Source organism: Ambystoma mexicanum, chromosome 3q (genome assembly GCF_040938575.1).
Source record: "Ambystoma mexicanum isolate Mex_15411 chromosome 3q, UKY_AmexF1_1, whole genome shotgun sequence".
In the NCBI taxonomy this organism is placed as follows: Eukaryota; Metazoa; Chordata; class Amphibia; order Caudata; family Ambystomatidae; genus Ambystoma; species Ambystoma mexicanum.
In genome coordinates, this window is record NC_090926.1 from 1198133488 (window position 1) to 1198148413 (window position 14926).

Genomic DNA, 14926 nt, shown 5'->3' on the forward strand with positions numbered 1-14926 from the left:
GCTCATCAGTGAGGTTGAACGGATGTGCTCGGAGGCGTGGGATTGCGGGCTGCCTGCGTGGTGGTAGTGGCTGTGCTGGCGGCCCTTGCTGGCCCTGCCTTGCCCTCCTCCTCCTCCTGCGTCTCCTCCGTGCGGCCGGTTGTAGTTGGTGTTCGTCTTCTTCTTGGAGTTGGAGTACTTGCAGTGCTATCAGGTCCCCCAGGGCCAACATTGCGAGTCCTGCCGGTAGCATTTCGGAGTGGGTGTGGTTGTGGGAGGAGACTGGGTGTGCAATTTATGTGTTTTCAGGCTGTATGGCCTCCACCTGTGGTGATTCATTCCACCTGTGCAAGCTGCTCTCCCCTTTGGCCGAGCACGTCCCGCACACAACGCTGCAATTCGAGGAATGGCATCTTGCTATTACAATCATGTATTTGTACCCGATGGCCGTGTAACATTGGTTGATATGTTCATTCGGCTATGGTCCCATTGTTTCACATACAATCTTTGCAGTCGCGAACAGACTTGTGAAGGGTCAGTGGAACGTAGTACTCGAGTAACGGTGGACCCTCATGCATCACTGTACCGAGTTGCAACGACGGGCGGGGCGTCCCATTTGTGAGTGAAGGCAGTTGCCATTTTCACACACAGCCGCACTAGATGGATTAATTTGTGATTTCAAGCGGCCACAGATGCCTTTTCGACGTGATGTTGCAAATGAGGAATTCGAAGGGCGGCGCTTTCGGTTATCAGCTAGCGGCGAGGAGATGCCCACAGGTCTGACTGCAAATATAACGTTCTATTGTTCAATGTCCTTGGGACAGGGGCCATGGCGAGGATGCAATGATTGATATGAATAGTTTGGGATGCGCAATAGCGAAGTGGACGATGAGGCCGGACGTTCCCAAATACATGTTACTTCACAACACTGGAATTACGGGCTGGGGCACAGTGGATTTTGCAGGCTGCATAACGCACAGACTCAATGGATATTTCTAATGTTATGTGAGTAAATATTCAGGCGTTTTTATACCGGGATGAGGGAATGATGAATGGATGCATGGACAGATGATTTGATACAGTGTTTGCCATGTACAGGGCTTCTTGGAATCTGTCCGCCTCCCCTGCGCTATGTGATGCAGGGCTGCCATAGTGGGACCATCGTCTATCTGGCCTTGTTGAGCCCTCCCTGTCTCGACGCGCCCTCAGACACTTGTGTCCATGCACGTTACCAATCCCATCTGATGGATTCTGTTTTCACAGACGCATGCACAGGTACACTCGTTTGTGATGGTGTTTACACCTCGATATAGATAGTTATGAGTCGCAAGTGGTTTTGGGGTGGTGATGATCCTTTGGAGTGGGCTAGCATGCATATGGCTGTGGATTTAGTGTGATCATTGAAGTGAGTTGTTCGAATGTAGTTCTGATGGCCATTCTGTTCTTTTTCTTTTCTATTGGTGACAGGTATCTCCTCCCCTTTTGCCACTGCCATCTGTATGCCACTCCTGCAGATGGCTTTTACTCCCGACACCTGCTGCTTCGTGTTAATCAGTGGAGCAGCATTACGATCTTATGGGACGATCGCCAATGGGCCACATGCCCTTACGCAGTACTAGTGGCTCGGAGCAACATTTCGGCCTTTCAGCTGGACTAGTGCCTCCCCATTGGGACGGCCCTGCGGTTCTGTGCGCTTCCATGTTGCCTTTTCGTACGAGAATGTGGCCCTGTGTACCATGAAGGAACAGGGCGTCACACAAGAAGTAGCTGGTCATTTCTTGCGGATGCAGCCCACAATGGTGAAATGTGTTTTGGAGTTCATGGCCTAATGGCTGTATGGGCTTGGTGAATTTGTTGTGCATTAAATTTCTATTCTGATATGGGCCGTGTAGCGTTCTTCTTTGCAAGTGATGTGGCATATTCCTATTTGGGGAGCGATGTATTGTGAGGAGATCTGCATTGGGTTCCAGCTTCGGAGTATAGTTGCGTGGTACTGTGCTGGGCGCGTTTGCCTACGAAGCCCAGTGAGGTCAGGGATGAGGGCTGCCAATATGACTGTTTGAATGATGTCATGCTCAGGGGCGGGGGATTAGGTTTTGTGTAACAGATGCCGGTCAGCCAGGTGGACTGGTGGAATGATGTGATTTTCGGAATATTGCTGGTCACAGGTGCCTGTGTTTGCGTGCGTTTCTTGGTGGGGGACTGAGGTCATGTCCATTGGAATGGCTTCTGTATTCGTGCCATCTGTGCCCTGCAGCTCCCATTGGCCCCTCTTGAGATTCTTTTGTTCGTTGGCATGCATGGGTGACTTGTACATTTCACTGGTTGCATTGTGACTTCATTGCACCTACGGGGAGTTGTACTATGTGGCCAGGGAGCGGTGTACAGGCACTCAGTGGGGCCGTTTACGGTTGATTCGCGATGCCGTACTTCTCACCATGGCGGAATGGTACTTTCCGCCGTGCTTGATGGCGTTAGGTACATGTCCGCTAGGGTCGGAATTCGCGTACCCTTGCGCCATGGTGGTATTTACGGTTTGGCATGGCGCGCGCGCGTACTTGGTGCAGTTAGCGTTGGCGTTCACTACGGTGTCGCTAATGGCATCGTACTTTGCGGTGACGGGTCATAGTCGCACCGAGCGCTATTCGATGGCGGTATTGCATTTCCGCCATCGTTTTTCGATTTCCGCCAGGGTCGTAATGAGGCCCTGTGTATTTTGTTGTACTTCATAGACCGCAGTGTTATAAAAATGAATAAAAGATTGCAGTACCATATTTAGGGCGGCCAAAGATGTAGAACCGCCTTCCATTGATTCATTGCAGGTTGACTTGTTTCCTTGGAAGGGCAGTGAGCTGCAGTCTCTAGAAGTAGTGGAATCATTTATTCCATTGCTGTCTGGTCTGAGTGTGTCAGGCATCACTGAATTCCTCCACTCCTCCTCTTCGTTGTAGTGTTAAGCTGTGTCTGGGAACAGTAGTCCCTTTTCACTAACTTGCACGAAAACATTGGAGAAATATTTCTAATAGGTTTTGAGTGCAAGTCTGTGTTGAGAGAGTTGGTCTGTAGTTTGGAATGAGAGAGAATCAGCACTTTCCTTTGAGGGAGCAGGGGAAGAATCACAATAGGCCATTAGAGTGTTACAAATAGGAGAATCATCCTGCAATCCTAGGTCTTTCTCCAGAGGTTGTCTCCCCTCATGTGATCCTCCCTCATATAGGTGCCCCCAGGGTCAGGATCAGGAAGTGGCTGCTGTCCCCTTGCCACATGAGAGTAGGTTACTGCTGGGGAATCAGTGATGACTCCTTCGAATTCATCACAGGTGGAAATTCCATCAAACACATTTTATTTTATTCAGACTGAATACCATGAATAGGGCCACATTAGGAGTATGGTGGTGGGGTAATTTCTGGCCAGTTATTCTGTTCCTGCCAACTGTTTGGTGGTACTGGAATTCATTTTAACGCACCACTGAATTCTGAGGTTGACCTTGAAGTGTAAGAACTATCCTTGGTAAATCTGCACAATAATCAATTTAATTCAATGGACTCAAAAAATGGGAGTTAACGCTGCTCTGCCATTACACATAATTGGCTGGAGGCCCATGTTGGCTTGACGTCTTCGTTCAGCTCCCTCTTATCTCAACCGCAACACTCCTCGGCTCCGGTAATGACGTCTGTCATCAGACTACGCTCCCCTACCTCATCTCCTTTTCCCATGTACTCAGCACACTGTTCGGAACACAGATCCTTTTTTCCCTCCAAATTGCTTCAGAATGTCGGGGTCCAAGGGTCTGGATTTAAATGCTGCAGGGACTGCAACTTGAAAATGTCCTTCAGGGACCCACACAAGATCGGTGTCTGGGAGTGGAGTGTAACACCAAGCAATGAGGTTCCTGTCAGTCCATTAACCGGAAGGTGGTGAAGGAAGGTACGGCGAAACTGGCGCTAGGGAGGCTCTGGCAAAATCACCCACTAGGTCGGCTTAGAAGTCCTCTGGCCCAGACATCAAGGAACCTCCTGCCGAACAAGGATAGGGAGACTAGGCATTGAAAGAAATCGGAAAAGCGGATGCACTTACATATTGAGTCCCATCACTCTTCCTGCTACTCCTCTCACAAAAAAAGAAGCGCAGACACAGGCATGACTCTGACTCATCGGGTGAAAGGGGTAAGTCCTACCCTTCAAAGGGGGCTTCAAGTGATGAATGAGAGGAGTCTAAGAAATAGATGATGCAGATCTTTGAGAAGGCCATGGATGGTACGGCTTGGCCTTCACGCTGTCAGCAGTTTCAGCACTGTCCATGCCAGGTTCTTCGGGCATGAAGGTAGCCAAGGGATCATCTCAAAATCCCTCTATTGTAAGTGCAGCCGCATGACCGAGATCGGATTTCTTCAAATCCATGTGGACAATTTTCGATGAAGGGGACCCAATTTTCTTGGGGATGGAGCCCTTAATAGGGACTGGGACTGACATGGACAAACTGCATGATTTCATGTCTGACCAGGCAGGGTAATCGACTTGGTACAGGGTCTGCACAACACAAGTGGACTGAACATGTCCTACGACGTCCAGATACAGCAGGCAGCCCCGTACAAGCACCTAAACGGCCAGTTCCGCAAGGCGGTCGAAAAGGTGGTTTTCAGCCACTCCCATAGAAATTGTTTGCCACATGGAGCATGACGTTGAAGGCAATACATGCCTCTTGTGCTTTTGAAGGACTATTTCAGAAGCAGCGGACCAAACAGGGACATTTCCTGGATATAGTCAGGGGCAGATGGTGTGCCAGGCACTTCAGTCCGGCCTTGACGCCACAGATTGGTAGGCAACATCGACGGTGCTGCTCAGGACCTTATATCTCGGGGATCAAGCTTTTGGCCAAACGTTCAGGTGAAACTCCTCGACTTGGTGTTCGACAGAGAGCACCTGTTCAGGCTTAAAGCGGACAAGTCTTTAGAACAATGTAACGACTCTAAGCTAGCAACTAGTCGTTGGGTTTGGTGGTCCAGCAGCTAACCAAGCAGACTTTCTCATTTGGCTCGAAGGGAAGGGGGTTCAGACATTACACCACCTTTACAAGGAGAGCACAGCTGACACAGCGCACACAAGGGCAAAGGAGATTTTCGCACCCTGGCAGGGCTAGAGGTGCGCCGAAGGGCCAGTGGGCATAGCCTCGTCATCAGCAGCACCGTCAACACAGAAACCTCTTTGAGTTCTCTCATCATGCTTCTTCGGTTGGATGGATAGTCTCTGGGTTCGTGGAGAAGTCGAATGAGTTCACGTCCAATGCCCAGGTCTGGACAATTAGAGGAACTAGGGTACTGTTTACCCCTTGTGACAGCTGGAACCGGATTTCAGGAGAAACTGTTAGCTCTTCTGCTGAAGGGCACAGTGGAGGAGGTGCCAGCGAAGGAAAGAGGTTTAGGCTTTTACTCTAGCTACTTATTGATTCCCTGAGGTCCCATCCTGGACCTCAGGGCCTTTAACAAGTTCCGGATAGTGAACCTGAAAGAAATGTCCCAGGCTCTGCAATCCCAGGACTGGTTTGTGTCATTAAACCATCCGTCTGCCTATTTCCACATACCAATCCACCTCAAACACAGGCTGTTCCTGAAGTTCATATTTGGTGACACTCATTATCAGTTCAGAGTGCTTCCTTTTGGCCTAACCGCCTCACCCAGGGCATTCACCAAGCTGATGACAGTGGTAGCAGCTCACCCCAGGAGACCCAGAGTCTTTGCATTCCCGTACTTTGACAACTGGCTGATCCGAGGCTGATCCCAAGAGTAGGTTTTGAGGCACCTCAAGGATACTGTGTCACTTTTGCATGACCTGGGCCTATCCTCAAATTTGCAAACACTGATACAGAAGCTTCAGTTCATCAGAGCAGTCCAGGATACTCGGGCAGGGAACGCCATTCTCCCCGAGTAGAGAGTCATGAGCATTGCACATATTGTTAATCTATTCCAGAACTCCAGCAGTCTTTCAGCTTCTGCCTTCCTCCACCTGATAGGCCTCATGGCTTCCTGAATTTTTCTGGTGCTAGAGGCCATACTCTGAGTGAGATGTCTGCAGTGGGTGCTCAGGAATCAGTGGTTGCAGTACTCTGGCGAGATGTTGGATGTCCTCCGGTGTCGGGGTCGGTTGCCGATGACCTGTCCTGGCAGAACAACAGGGCCAACATGTTGGTGGGAGAACCTTTGGGGGCACCATTGCTGGATGTCCAGGTCAACACAGACTGCTTTTTGAGGGTCTAAAGTTCCCATTGCTGGGACCTACAGGTGAGTGGTCCTAGAAGGAATCTGTCACATCAAGCTGCTGGAGCTGCCCCCGATGAGACTGTCGCTGACAGCTTTTGTGCTATCCATCCAGTTGCTGGAGAACAATAACTCTGTATCTGCAGCACATCTGACAAGGGTGTAGAATGGGTTGGCAGACACTATAAGCAGGCAGAGCATGGTCTCTCACGAGTGGGAGATTTGCCAGGTGGTTGTTTCAGAGATATTTTCCCAGTGGAGAACCCCAGCTGTGAACTTGTTTGCGACAAAGGACGATGCAAAATGCAGATTGTATGGCTCAAGGGAATTTCCCCCTTAGGGGGCAATGGGGAAACATCCCTACTGTAGTGGACTTTCGTCCTCCACTAGTCATTCCCGCAGATACCCCTCATCCCGTGGGTTCTCGCGAGGTGGAGTATGTTCCAGGCCCATATGAACCTAATCACCCCCGATTGGGCGAAGAGGACATGGTACCCATACCTCCTGGAATTGGTCATTTGCCCACCTGTCCTGCTCCCTCGGAGGTCGGACCTCTTGTCCCAGTCGGAAGGCAGGGTGTTGCACTCAAACCAAGGACCTCTCAACCTGCATGCATGGCTCTTGAGAGGCTTTCGTTTAAGGACTGGGACCTGAATTATGTGGTTTTGGAGGTGTTGCTGACTGCATGCAGACCCTTCCACTCGGTTACTAAATGCATTTTGTGCTATAAGGAGAAAGGGGCAGACGCTTTGGCATGTCCAACCTCTACTGTGATGGATTTTGTTGACCTTGGCCAAGTCAGGCTTTTAAGTGGGCCGGTTAAGGGTTTTCTGGCTGCTCTATCTCTGTTCAAGAGGACACCGGAGCAAAGTTCCTTCTTTTCCATACCAGTGGTTGCCCAGTTTTTGAAGGGCGTCGGAAATAAATGCCCTCCTACACTATTCCTTGTCCAGCTTGGGGTTTGAATCTGGTCCTGACGTTTTTGATGATGGCTCCTTTTGAACCTTTGCATTCTGCCTTTGTTAGACTCCTTACTCTGAAGACTGTCTTCTTGTTGGCAACCACATCTGCTAGACGTATCAGTGAGCTACAAAGCTCTCATTTAAGCCAGCATTAGTACATTTATTTAAGGAGAAGATGTCCTTGAATGTCAGCCCAATTTCTTATCAATGGTGGCTTCAGAGTTTCATATCAACCCAATTTCTTATCAATGGTGGCTTCAGAGTTTCATATTTCTGAAAGTTTAGAGCTTCTGTTTTTTTCCCATCACCTAATCCTTCCATGGCGGAGGAAAGGCTACATAAACTTAATCCTACGAGGTTGCTAAGCTTTTTACAAGGTTAGAACGAGCGCTTTCAAGATTGCAGATCTGCTTTTTGTGGCTCTCTCTCAATCTAGGCTTGCGCAAACAGTTAGCGAATAAACCATTGCCCTCTGGATTATATTATGCATAGTATAATGTTACCAGACAGCAGGTTAGGAAGTGCCACAGGTTAAGGGCACACTCCACCAGAAGTGTGGTGGCTTTATCAGACCTTCAAACGTGGGTGCCAGTGAGAGACAAATGCCAGGCTGTGACATGTACTACAATGCACTCTTTTGCCCAACACTACAGCTTGGACCTGGCTGGAAGTGCTGATGCCTGTTTTGGTCGGGCAGTTCTCCAGAGTTTTTTGTTTTTAGTTTCCATTCCCTCCTGCTGCTTATGGCACTGCTTTGAGAGTATATCAAGATGAGCAATCTGTGAGAATGCAATCCATTGAAGGAAAAAATACAACCAGTACATTTCTTTCTATGGATTGTTCTTCCACATATTCCTCATCGCCCTCCCTGCCTACCCTTCTATGGAAACTGGCGATGGACTTTTTGGTGTTTGTTTTCTTTTCTATGTTGAATCAGATAAAAAGGGAGAAGTTGCGTCCGGCGCCACATCATTCAACAAAAAATGATTATGGCCTGGTTTGTGGACTTATTTTGCATAATTGGCGTTCGTTCCTCAACCAAAAAATAATTATGATGATCAAATATAAATGATGTGTTTTAGTCCTCTTTCGTTCATGCGCAAGATTTTTCTCTAGAAGGCTGAGCCTGTATGAAAAAGTTTGGGAAATTATGTAGGGGGGCGTAGTGTATTTCTTAAGTACTAATGGCACGTCTGCAATCGAGGAGTGGTGCGGTCGAGACACGAGAGAGTCGGGAGACAACTTTAAGCCGTCACCATTTTTCAGGCAACTGATGCAGATAGGATAATCTATCAAGATGAGAAACCTGTGGGAGAAGAATCCATAGAAAGAACATTACTAGTAAGTCATTTCTCCGGCTTGTTTCTTCCCTTCTACCCAATATAGTTATATGCAAAGTTTTATTTATTTTTATGTAAAGGAAATATTCTTCATTGGTCCATTATCTCATTACTATTGCGTTATTGCTATTCAGTGAACAAATCGGTTGCAATTGGTAATCTTATTCATTGCACTCAACATAATATTTTCATTGAGTCTAATTAAAGGAGTGGTGGTGAGAAACAATCAAACTCGCACATAGAACAGTAAGGGAAATCATTTGAATGATTCCAAACAGAAACTTACAATGCAGATCACCAGTTATCAATTAAGAAATTCAGATTTCAAAATTGAGACATTCTTTTTTGCTTTTACAAAATGTATATTTACTTCTTGCCTCATGTCTCTCGATGGCAAATCTTTACTTTTACCCTTTGTGACCCTTTCCTCAGGAACAGACACGGATATTGGTATTGCAGGCGCCGTAAGGCTCTATTTCTCCCACCTGGCTTGCCAAAAGGAGTTAAACCTGGAACAAAACAAGCAGTACCTGATCATGGGCCACACTAAGGATATGTGGAAACTGGAAAAAGGGTATGTTCGTCAGAGAAAAAACTATACTGGAAATGTGAATGTGAAGAGTGAGAGGCATCTATTCGCCTCTGGGGGTTTTTAGGAGGTCTGGAATATATAGCACTGAAAACAGAAGTGCCATTATTTCTCTTAGATCCCAATCTGTTTGAATTGCTGCAATTGTTAAAGAGTATGGAACTGACTTTCCCAATAGAGGGTTACCCCCACTATCGGTGCTTGGTTAGCAAACACTTCCTTTCACTTTAGGCTCATCTCCTCTAAGTGTGATGCAATTGTGGTGCCACCTAGTCAAGGAGTTAACAGACTATCTCCATAAACCACATAAAGATTCTTCCAATAAGTGAATTCACACACTTGGGCGGCTCTCACACCCCTAAAAGTTATTCTTTCACCACGCCTGGTATTGAGGTGAAAGACCAAAGAATATATGGAGACAGGGAATGGTTGAGGACCTTTATTGGACCACTGTTGAAATTATTATAGAGAAGGAAAGAGGACTGCAGATTTAATACCTAACTGCCAATTGTTTCACCACTTTCAACATAGACCTTTCAACATGAAGCATAAGTTCCAGGCAGAGTATGCTGCAAAGAATATGATCAACTGGTTATTAATCAGCCAACCATGTATTGTATGAGTTTGTATTCTGAGACATGGGGGTCTTGCTTTATTTATGATTTTATTTTATTTTATAAAGGCACTAACCTACGGGCAACAGATCGCCGTACAGTACAGACAAGATGTAAACAAATACATACATGTACAACAACCTTTAAAATAATCATGGAATATATTTAAAACATTAAAAATCCAAATAGTTACAAAAAGCGATTTGTTACACTATTGTCCCAAATTGATTTACAACAACCTAAACCAGGCTGGGGGTTTCCTGTTTTCCAGGGGCAGTACCTGATATCAACAGATATGCCATGCTGTTCCATAGGAAACTAGGATGCTCACTGTCGCAGTCTAGGAGAAGCATATTTCATTGTCTGAACCAGGCGAGAAGAGAGTTCCTTAGCCTCCGAATCTGTGACCAGAGATGAATTGGTTTTCGCAGCAATGTAAATGAGTTGGCATCAGGTATTCTCTTTAACATTGCATTGAATCAATATGAACACTCCCAGTCCTGCCATGTACATACAGATCAAGCTATTGCCAGTCAACGATTTGACGTCACCTAAAGCACAGAAAAACAGGAAGTCAGAAATGGCATAGAACACAAACAATACCATGCTTTGATAAGCAGGTTTTCAATAATTCACTGACACGCTGTTACGCTCACCTGGTCCCCACAGGGGTGTCGATCGGACCCGGACAGCTGTGGTCTCCTTCAACGTGATGCGTAGTGCAGAGATGACAGTCTGGACTGGCCCGCCTAGTCTTGTCTGCTGGACCCAAAGAAGTATTTTCCTGCAAGTGGAGACAGGGATTAACCACCTGTGGGTTTTAGTGATGGCCTCCCAACTGTTCTCGCTCTCCCCCACTAATCACCTCCGATATCTCCTTAGTAACCTCACCTTATGTTCGTAAAAGATGAGCTCTCCATCCTGCGTGTCTTGCAGGGGCGCGTAGATACCAGTTACTTCACTGGTTTGAAGGCGTTGGGAGAGATCCGGTAAGTATTGACTCTGAAGTCCCTGGCGGGATTGGTAAGTATCAAGTTCAAAGAGTTCAATGTGCCCGATGTTCACTCTTGTCCCCTTCCTTCCTTAAATTGCAACTGAGTTCGTGAAAAGAAGGTCTTGTAGCTGCTGCTGGCGTTCAGGTAAGAGTCTGTGTTACCCAACGCTGTCCGGTAACTATTGCATGCGTTAACGTGTTGTTTTTCTCCCTCTTTACAGATGCGGCATATGAAAATGTGGAGAGTTATAGAATAATACCGCCGGTGGTAAATCAGGTAAGTCTATGGTGGTAAGAGGTTGTATTTGTTGATTCCCTTGGCTCACCTTGTTTTTTCTTGTGTCCCCTAGGTGCCGGATTACGGCGAAGAAATGATGGAGACAGTGCCCGATCGAAAGATGCTGTGAGAACTGGTGAGTATGGCGCCGTACTGGAGCTGGCAAAGCGACGCGTGCAGGACTGATGTACTTTCCAGGTCCGGAGATGAAATGGTTCCGGAATTAGGTGAGGAATTTGAAATAAGTTAGTTTTCTAACCTTGTCCTTTTCCTCTTCTTTATTCTAGGAGCTCCGGATTCGAGGCGGGCGTAGCAGAAGACTGGATGCTGGCTGCAGGCACGCGGGCGTGGCAGAAGACTGGATGCTGGCTGCAGGCACGGTGAGCGTCACGCTGCTGGATGCAGAATAACGCGAAGCCCGAGTAAAAACTAGTCCCTGTAACAAAATAGTCCCATCCAGGCCTCATGTAGGCTTGGACTCTTTTGCAGCATGGTCTGCATCAGGTAAGTAAAGTCTATGAGCCTTGCGCCTATGGCGCCAGGACTGATTTCTATGATGAGCCTGGCGCCTAAGGCGCCAGGACTGAACGCAGACAGCCCCCAGCCGGGGCTGCTGAGGTTTAAACAAATGTCTGGATGCCTGCTCCCGGAGCTGAGGGCCTTGGTCCTGATGCCCGGGGGTAGGCATCATGACACACGCATAACACCTTTCCCGCATCTGCAGTGAGAGAAATAATTCATCCGGAAAACCGAATCCATTACCATGCAATGAAAACTCCAACATATACACAATAAAACCGACAAAGCGTAACAATAAGAAAACATGTTTATGAAGGGTCAGAAAGGAGAGACGGACACGAGGTTGAAACATTTTCAACATCAGAGATCTTTAAAGGGATTGGATAAAGGCCTTCCTGTCCGTATCATAAAGAGAGTTTCCCTGCCTAGGAAACTAAAACTAAAGATCAGTCTATGCCTCGTCAAAATTATGCAAACTATCCTTGTGTCCAAAACGTATTAACCCTCACACCCTCAAAACAATCAATGGTGTAAGGTAAATGTCTCTAGTTTAGATTTAGCAAAAAGTGTGTAAATACCAAATATGAAAATTCAACAAACAATCCTTAAATCCAGTAGGTGGCTCCCTTCCCCTTGACTATTTCAGGTAGAATAGTAAAAGTGTCCTTTTCAAACAAAGATTCCACAAGTGTAGAAAACATTTCTCTTTCACCCAAAACTTTATTTAGGATGGCAAAAAGAGTCTTTTGAAGAATAACAAGTCTCTTTCATACAACAACCTTTAAGGTTGGCAAAAGTATCTTTTCTACAGAGCAACTTGAATAGATTATTTAGATCCCCTGGTATATTCTCCTGTCAGGCATCTTTTCCCCCCAATGTCTTTTTTTCCTATATTTTGGGCTTCATCACGCGTTTGGCAGTAGCTCTTAAATCCAGTGATAGTGATGTTACCGCTGGATTTAAGGGTCCGCCAAATCACGGCTTTGGCTGATTTCCCCTCACCACTGAGCTGGGGGGAAATACGCTGAGGTTTTGCTGATTTTCGCCACGTTTACCACCGGCGGGAAATCCGCCGGCGGTAAAAGCGCAAAATTTCCCCATTGAGCCCATTGGGGAATGGGGAATTCCCGAATGGGCTCAATGGGGGATGGGGATTTCCCGTTCCGCCAAACCCGTGATCCGGCGCTACTAGCGCCGGTGGGTTTGGCGGTAGGGCTAATAACGCCAGCGCTATTAGCGCCGGCGTTACCGACCAACTCGTGATGAGGCCCTTTATAGGAATTACCTGATATACTTGCCTGCCAGGAATCCTCCTCTGGGTGTTGGAGATCCCCTGGTATACTCCCTTACCAGGTATCTGTCTCCCAAAGGCTCACTGCCTGATGTGTGTCTTTCATTATGCCATTCTACAATGTCCTCTTTCAGTATAACACAATTGTACTCCTTCACTGTTTATACTGCTTTTACATTAGATACTACTTGTTCCAACATTCCCCATAGTGACATATCATGCATGGAGACTTGTACAAGTTCTGTCTGTTAATTTATTCACTGGTAGTGATTTGCTTGTGGCAATGCTTGTTTCAATTTTCCCCAAATTGATATCTCATATATGGAGGCTTGTACCTATACTGCCTTTCAACTTCCTCATTAATGTTCATTTCCTGATGATAAATTACTCCAAATTTTCCCATATTGACTTCTCTTACATAAGGACGTGTGTAAATCTTGTATTTCTAATTTACTTTGCTGGTACTAAAAACAGGTTTTTAATTGTCTACATGCCTGTCGGTATGCCCCAGGCCCCACAACATCTATGGGCAGACTCACTGGGGGTTGATGGTGTTTTCGACTTGCGGCACACTGATGCAACAACTTTTTCACTCCGGGAAGGCTTCCCATGCTCTGTAGACCCTCGTCAAGTTCTATCGCTGGCTCCATGTTCACTCGCCGGCAGAACTGCTGCTTTTCCAGGAGACTGCATCCCCTACAGCTTTGCTGTGGTTGCTGGTGGTGCATCGGTCCTCTCATAGCACCCGCTGTGCTTCACCCGGTCTCCCGCCTCTCCGGTAAGTCTCTCATAACACGGTCCGCTATGTGTCTGCCTTCAGTTCTGCTACCCGCTCTGCCTGCTCTGCATTTCTCATCTCCACCTGTCAGAAGGTATTCCCCAGGTTTAAATGTCCCGTGCAGCTGATTTTCATTATGAAACCTAGACCGCACATTTGGCATGGGGTTTCCTTCAATCCACATTAACTCCTTCTTCCTCTTCCTTGTCTCAGTACTTGAGGCTTTGTGGGAGTCCAAATGAACTTTAGATCTTTTAAAGTTGGATTGTTTTGGATCTTTGTTTGAATCAAAATGATCAGAGACAGGCGATGTTAGATGAGCATCGTGTGTAATGGTATTCTGCTCAGAATGACAGTATGCTATTAGCATTTTAGATGTTATAGTGTTTCCTTCAAAAGGGGGCGGGAGTATATCGTGTCTCTCCTAATGGGGTCACTAACTCCTCCTGATACTAGTCCTCTCTCTTCCTCATAATACCAACCCCAGGGTCAGGATCAGGCTGCCGTCCCCTGGCCATGGAAGATGAGACGGAATCAGTGATGGCTTTGTAGTATTCATCACAGACCCTTCCCCTTATATTGCTTGTTTTCACAGCTTCTGATGGGAACCGGCAAAGGAAATCTACATTACCCTGTTCTTTTCCTTTCCTATGTTCCACTGAGAAACAATAGGTCTGTAAATCATGAAACCAGCGCATGACCCTTGCATTGGTGTCCTTACGAAGGCTCAACCATGTTAACGGGTCATGATCTGTGACAAGTTCCAGAGTTGCATAATTATTCTCCTGGGGAAATAACTTCCCACTTATATAGAGGGCTGAATGTTTTATACCATCATGACTTTGTGAGAGAACTGCGCCTAAACCTGTATGTGTGGCATCAGTTGACAGGATGAATTCCCACTTTCAATACAGGTTTACTGCACAAGATACATTTTAATTTGTCATAACATAATTGATCTTCAGGGTGCCATTTGACTTTCTGAGGTTCCACATTTCTAGGTTTATCGGTGAGAGGAGAGGTTATAGGCAAAAAATTTGAAACAAACTGTCTATAGTATCCAACTAACCCCAAAAAGGCTCACAACTCTTTCTTTGTCTTTGGAGGAGTTTCTTTCACTGCTTGGACCTTTTCAGTTTGGGGTTGAGCTAGTCAATTCCCGACAAAGAAGCCCAAGATATTTATTTTACTGCAGATCTAGCGGGATGGCATTTCTTTGGGTTTGCCATAAGTCCAGGTTCTCCAGCATGGGATCTGGCATGGACTCACATGCTCATGAATATTCCCTGTCGTTAGGCTGGGAATCCTCTGTAAAAAAGAAAAAAGCAGT

General features: G+C 46.6%; 1 protein-coding gene across 2 annotated transcripts in view; it reads left to right on the forward strand.

The window, feature by feature from the left end:
- The window catches only part of LOC138447740 (complement C3-like), a 2843165-nt gene that overhangs the window by 2702224 nt on the left and 126015 nt on the right, over window positions 1-14926 (forward strand). For both annotated transcript variants that reach the window (XM_069604045.1, XM_069604046.1), the window contains exon 40: window positions 8967-9108. In XM_069604045.1, coding sequence (XP_069460146.1) covers window positions 8967-9108 — 142 coding nt within the window. The remainder of the gene's footprint in view (window positions 1-8966; window positions 9109-14926) is intronic.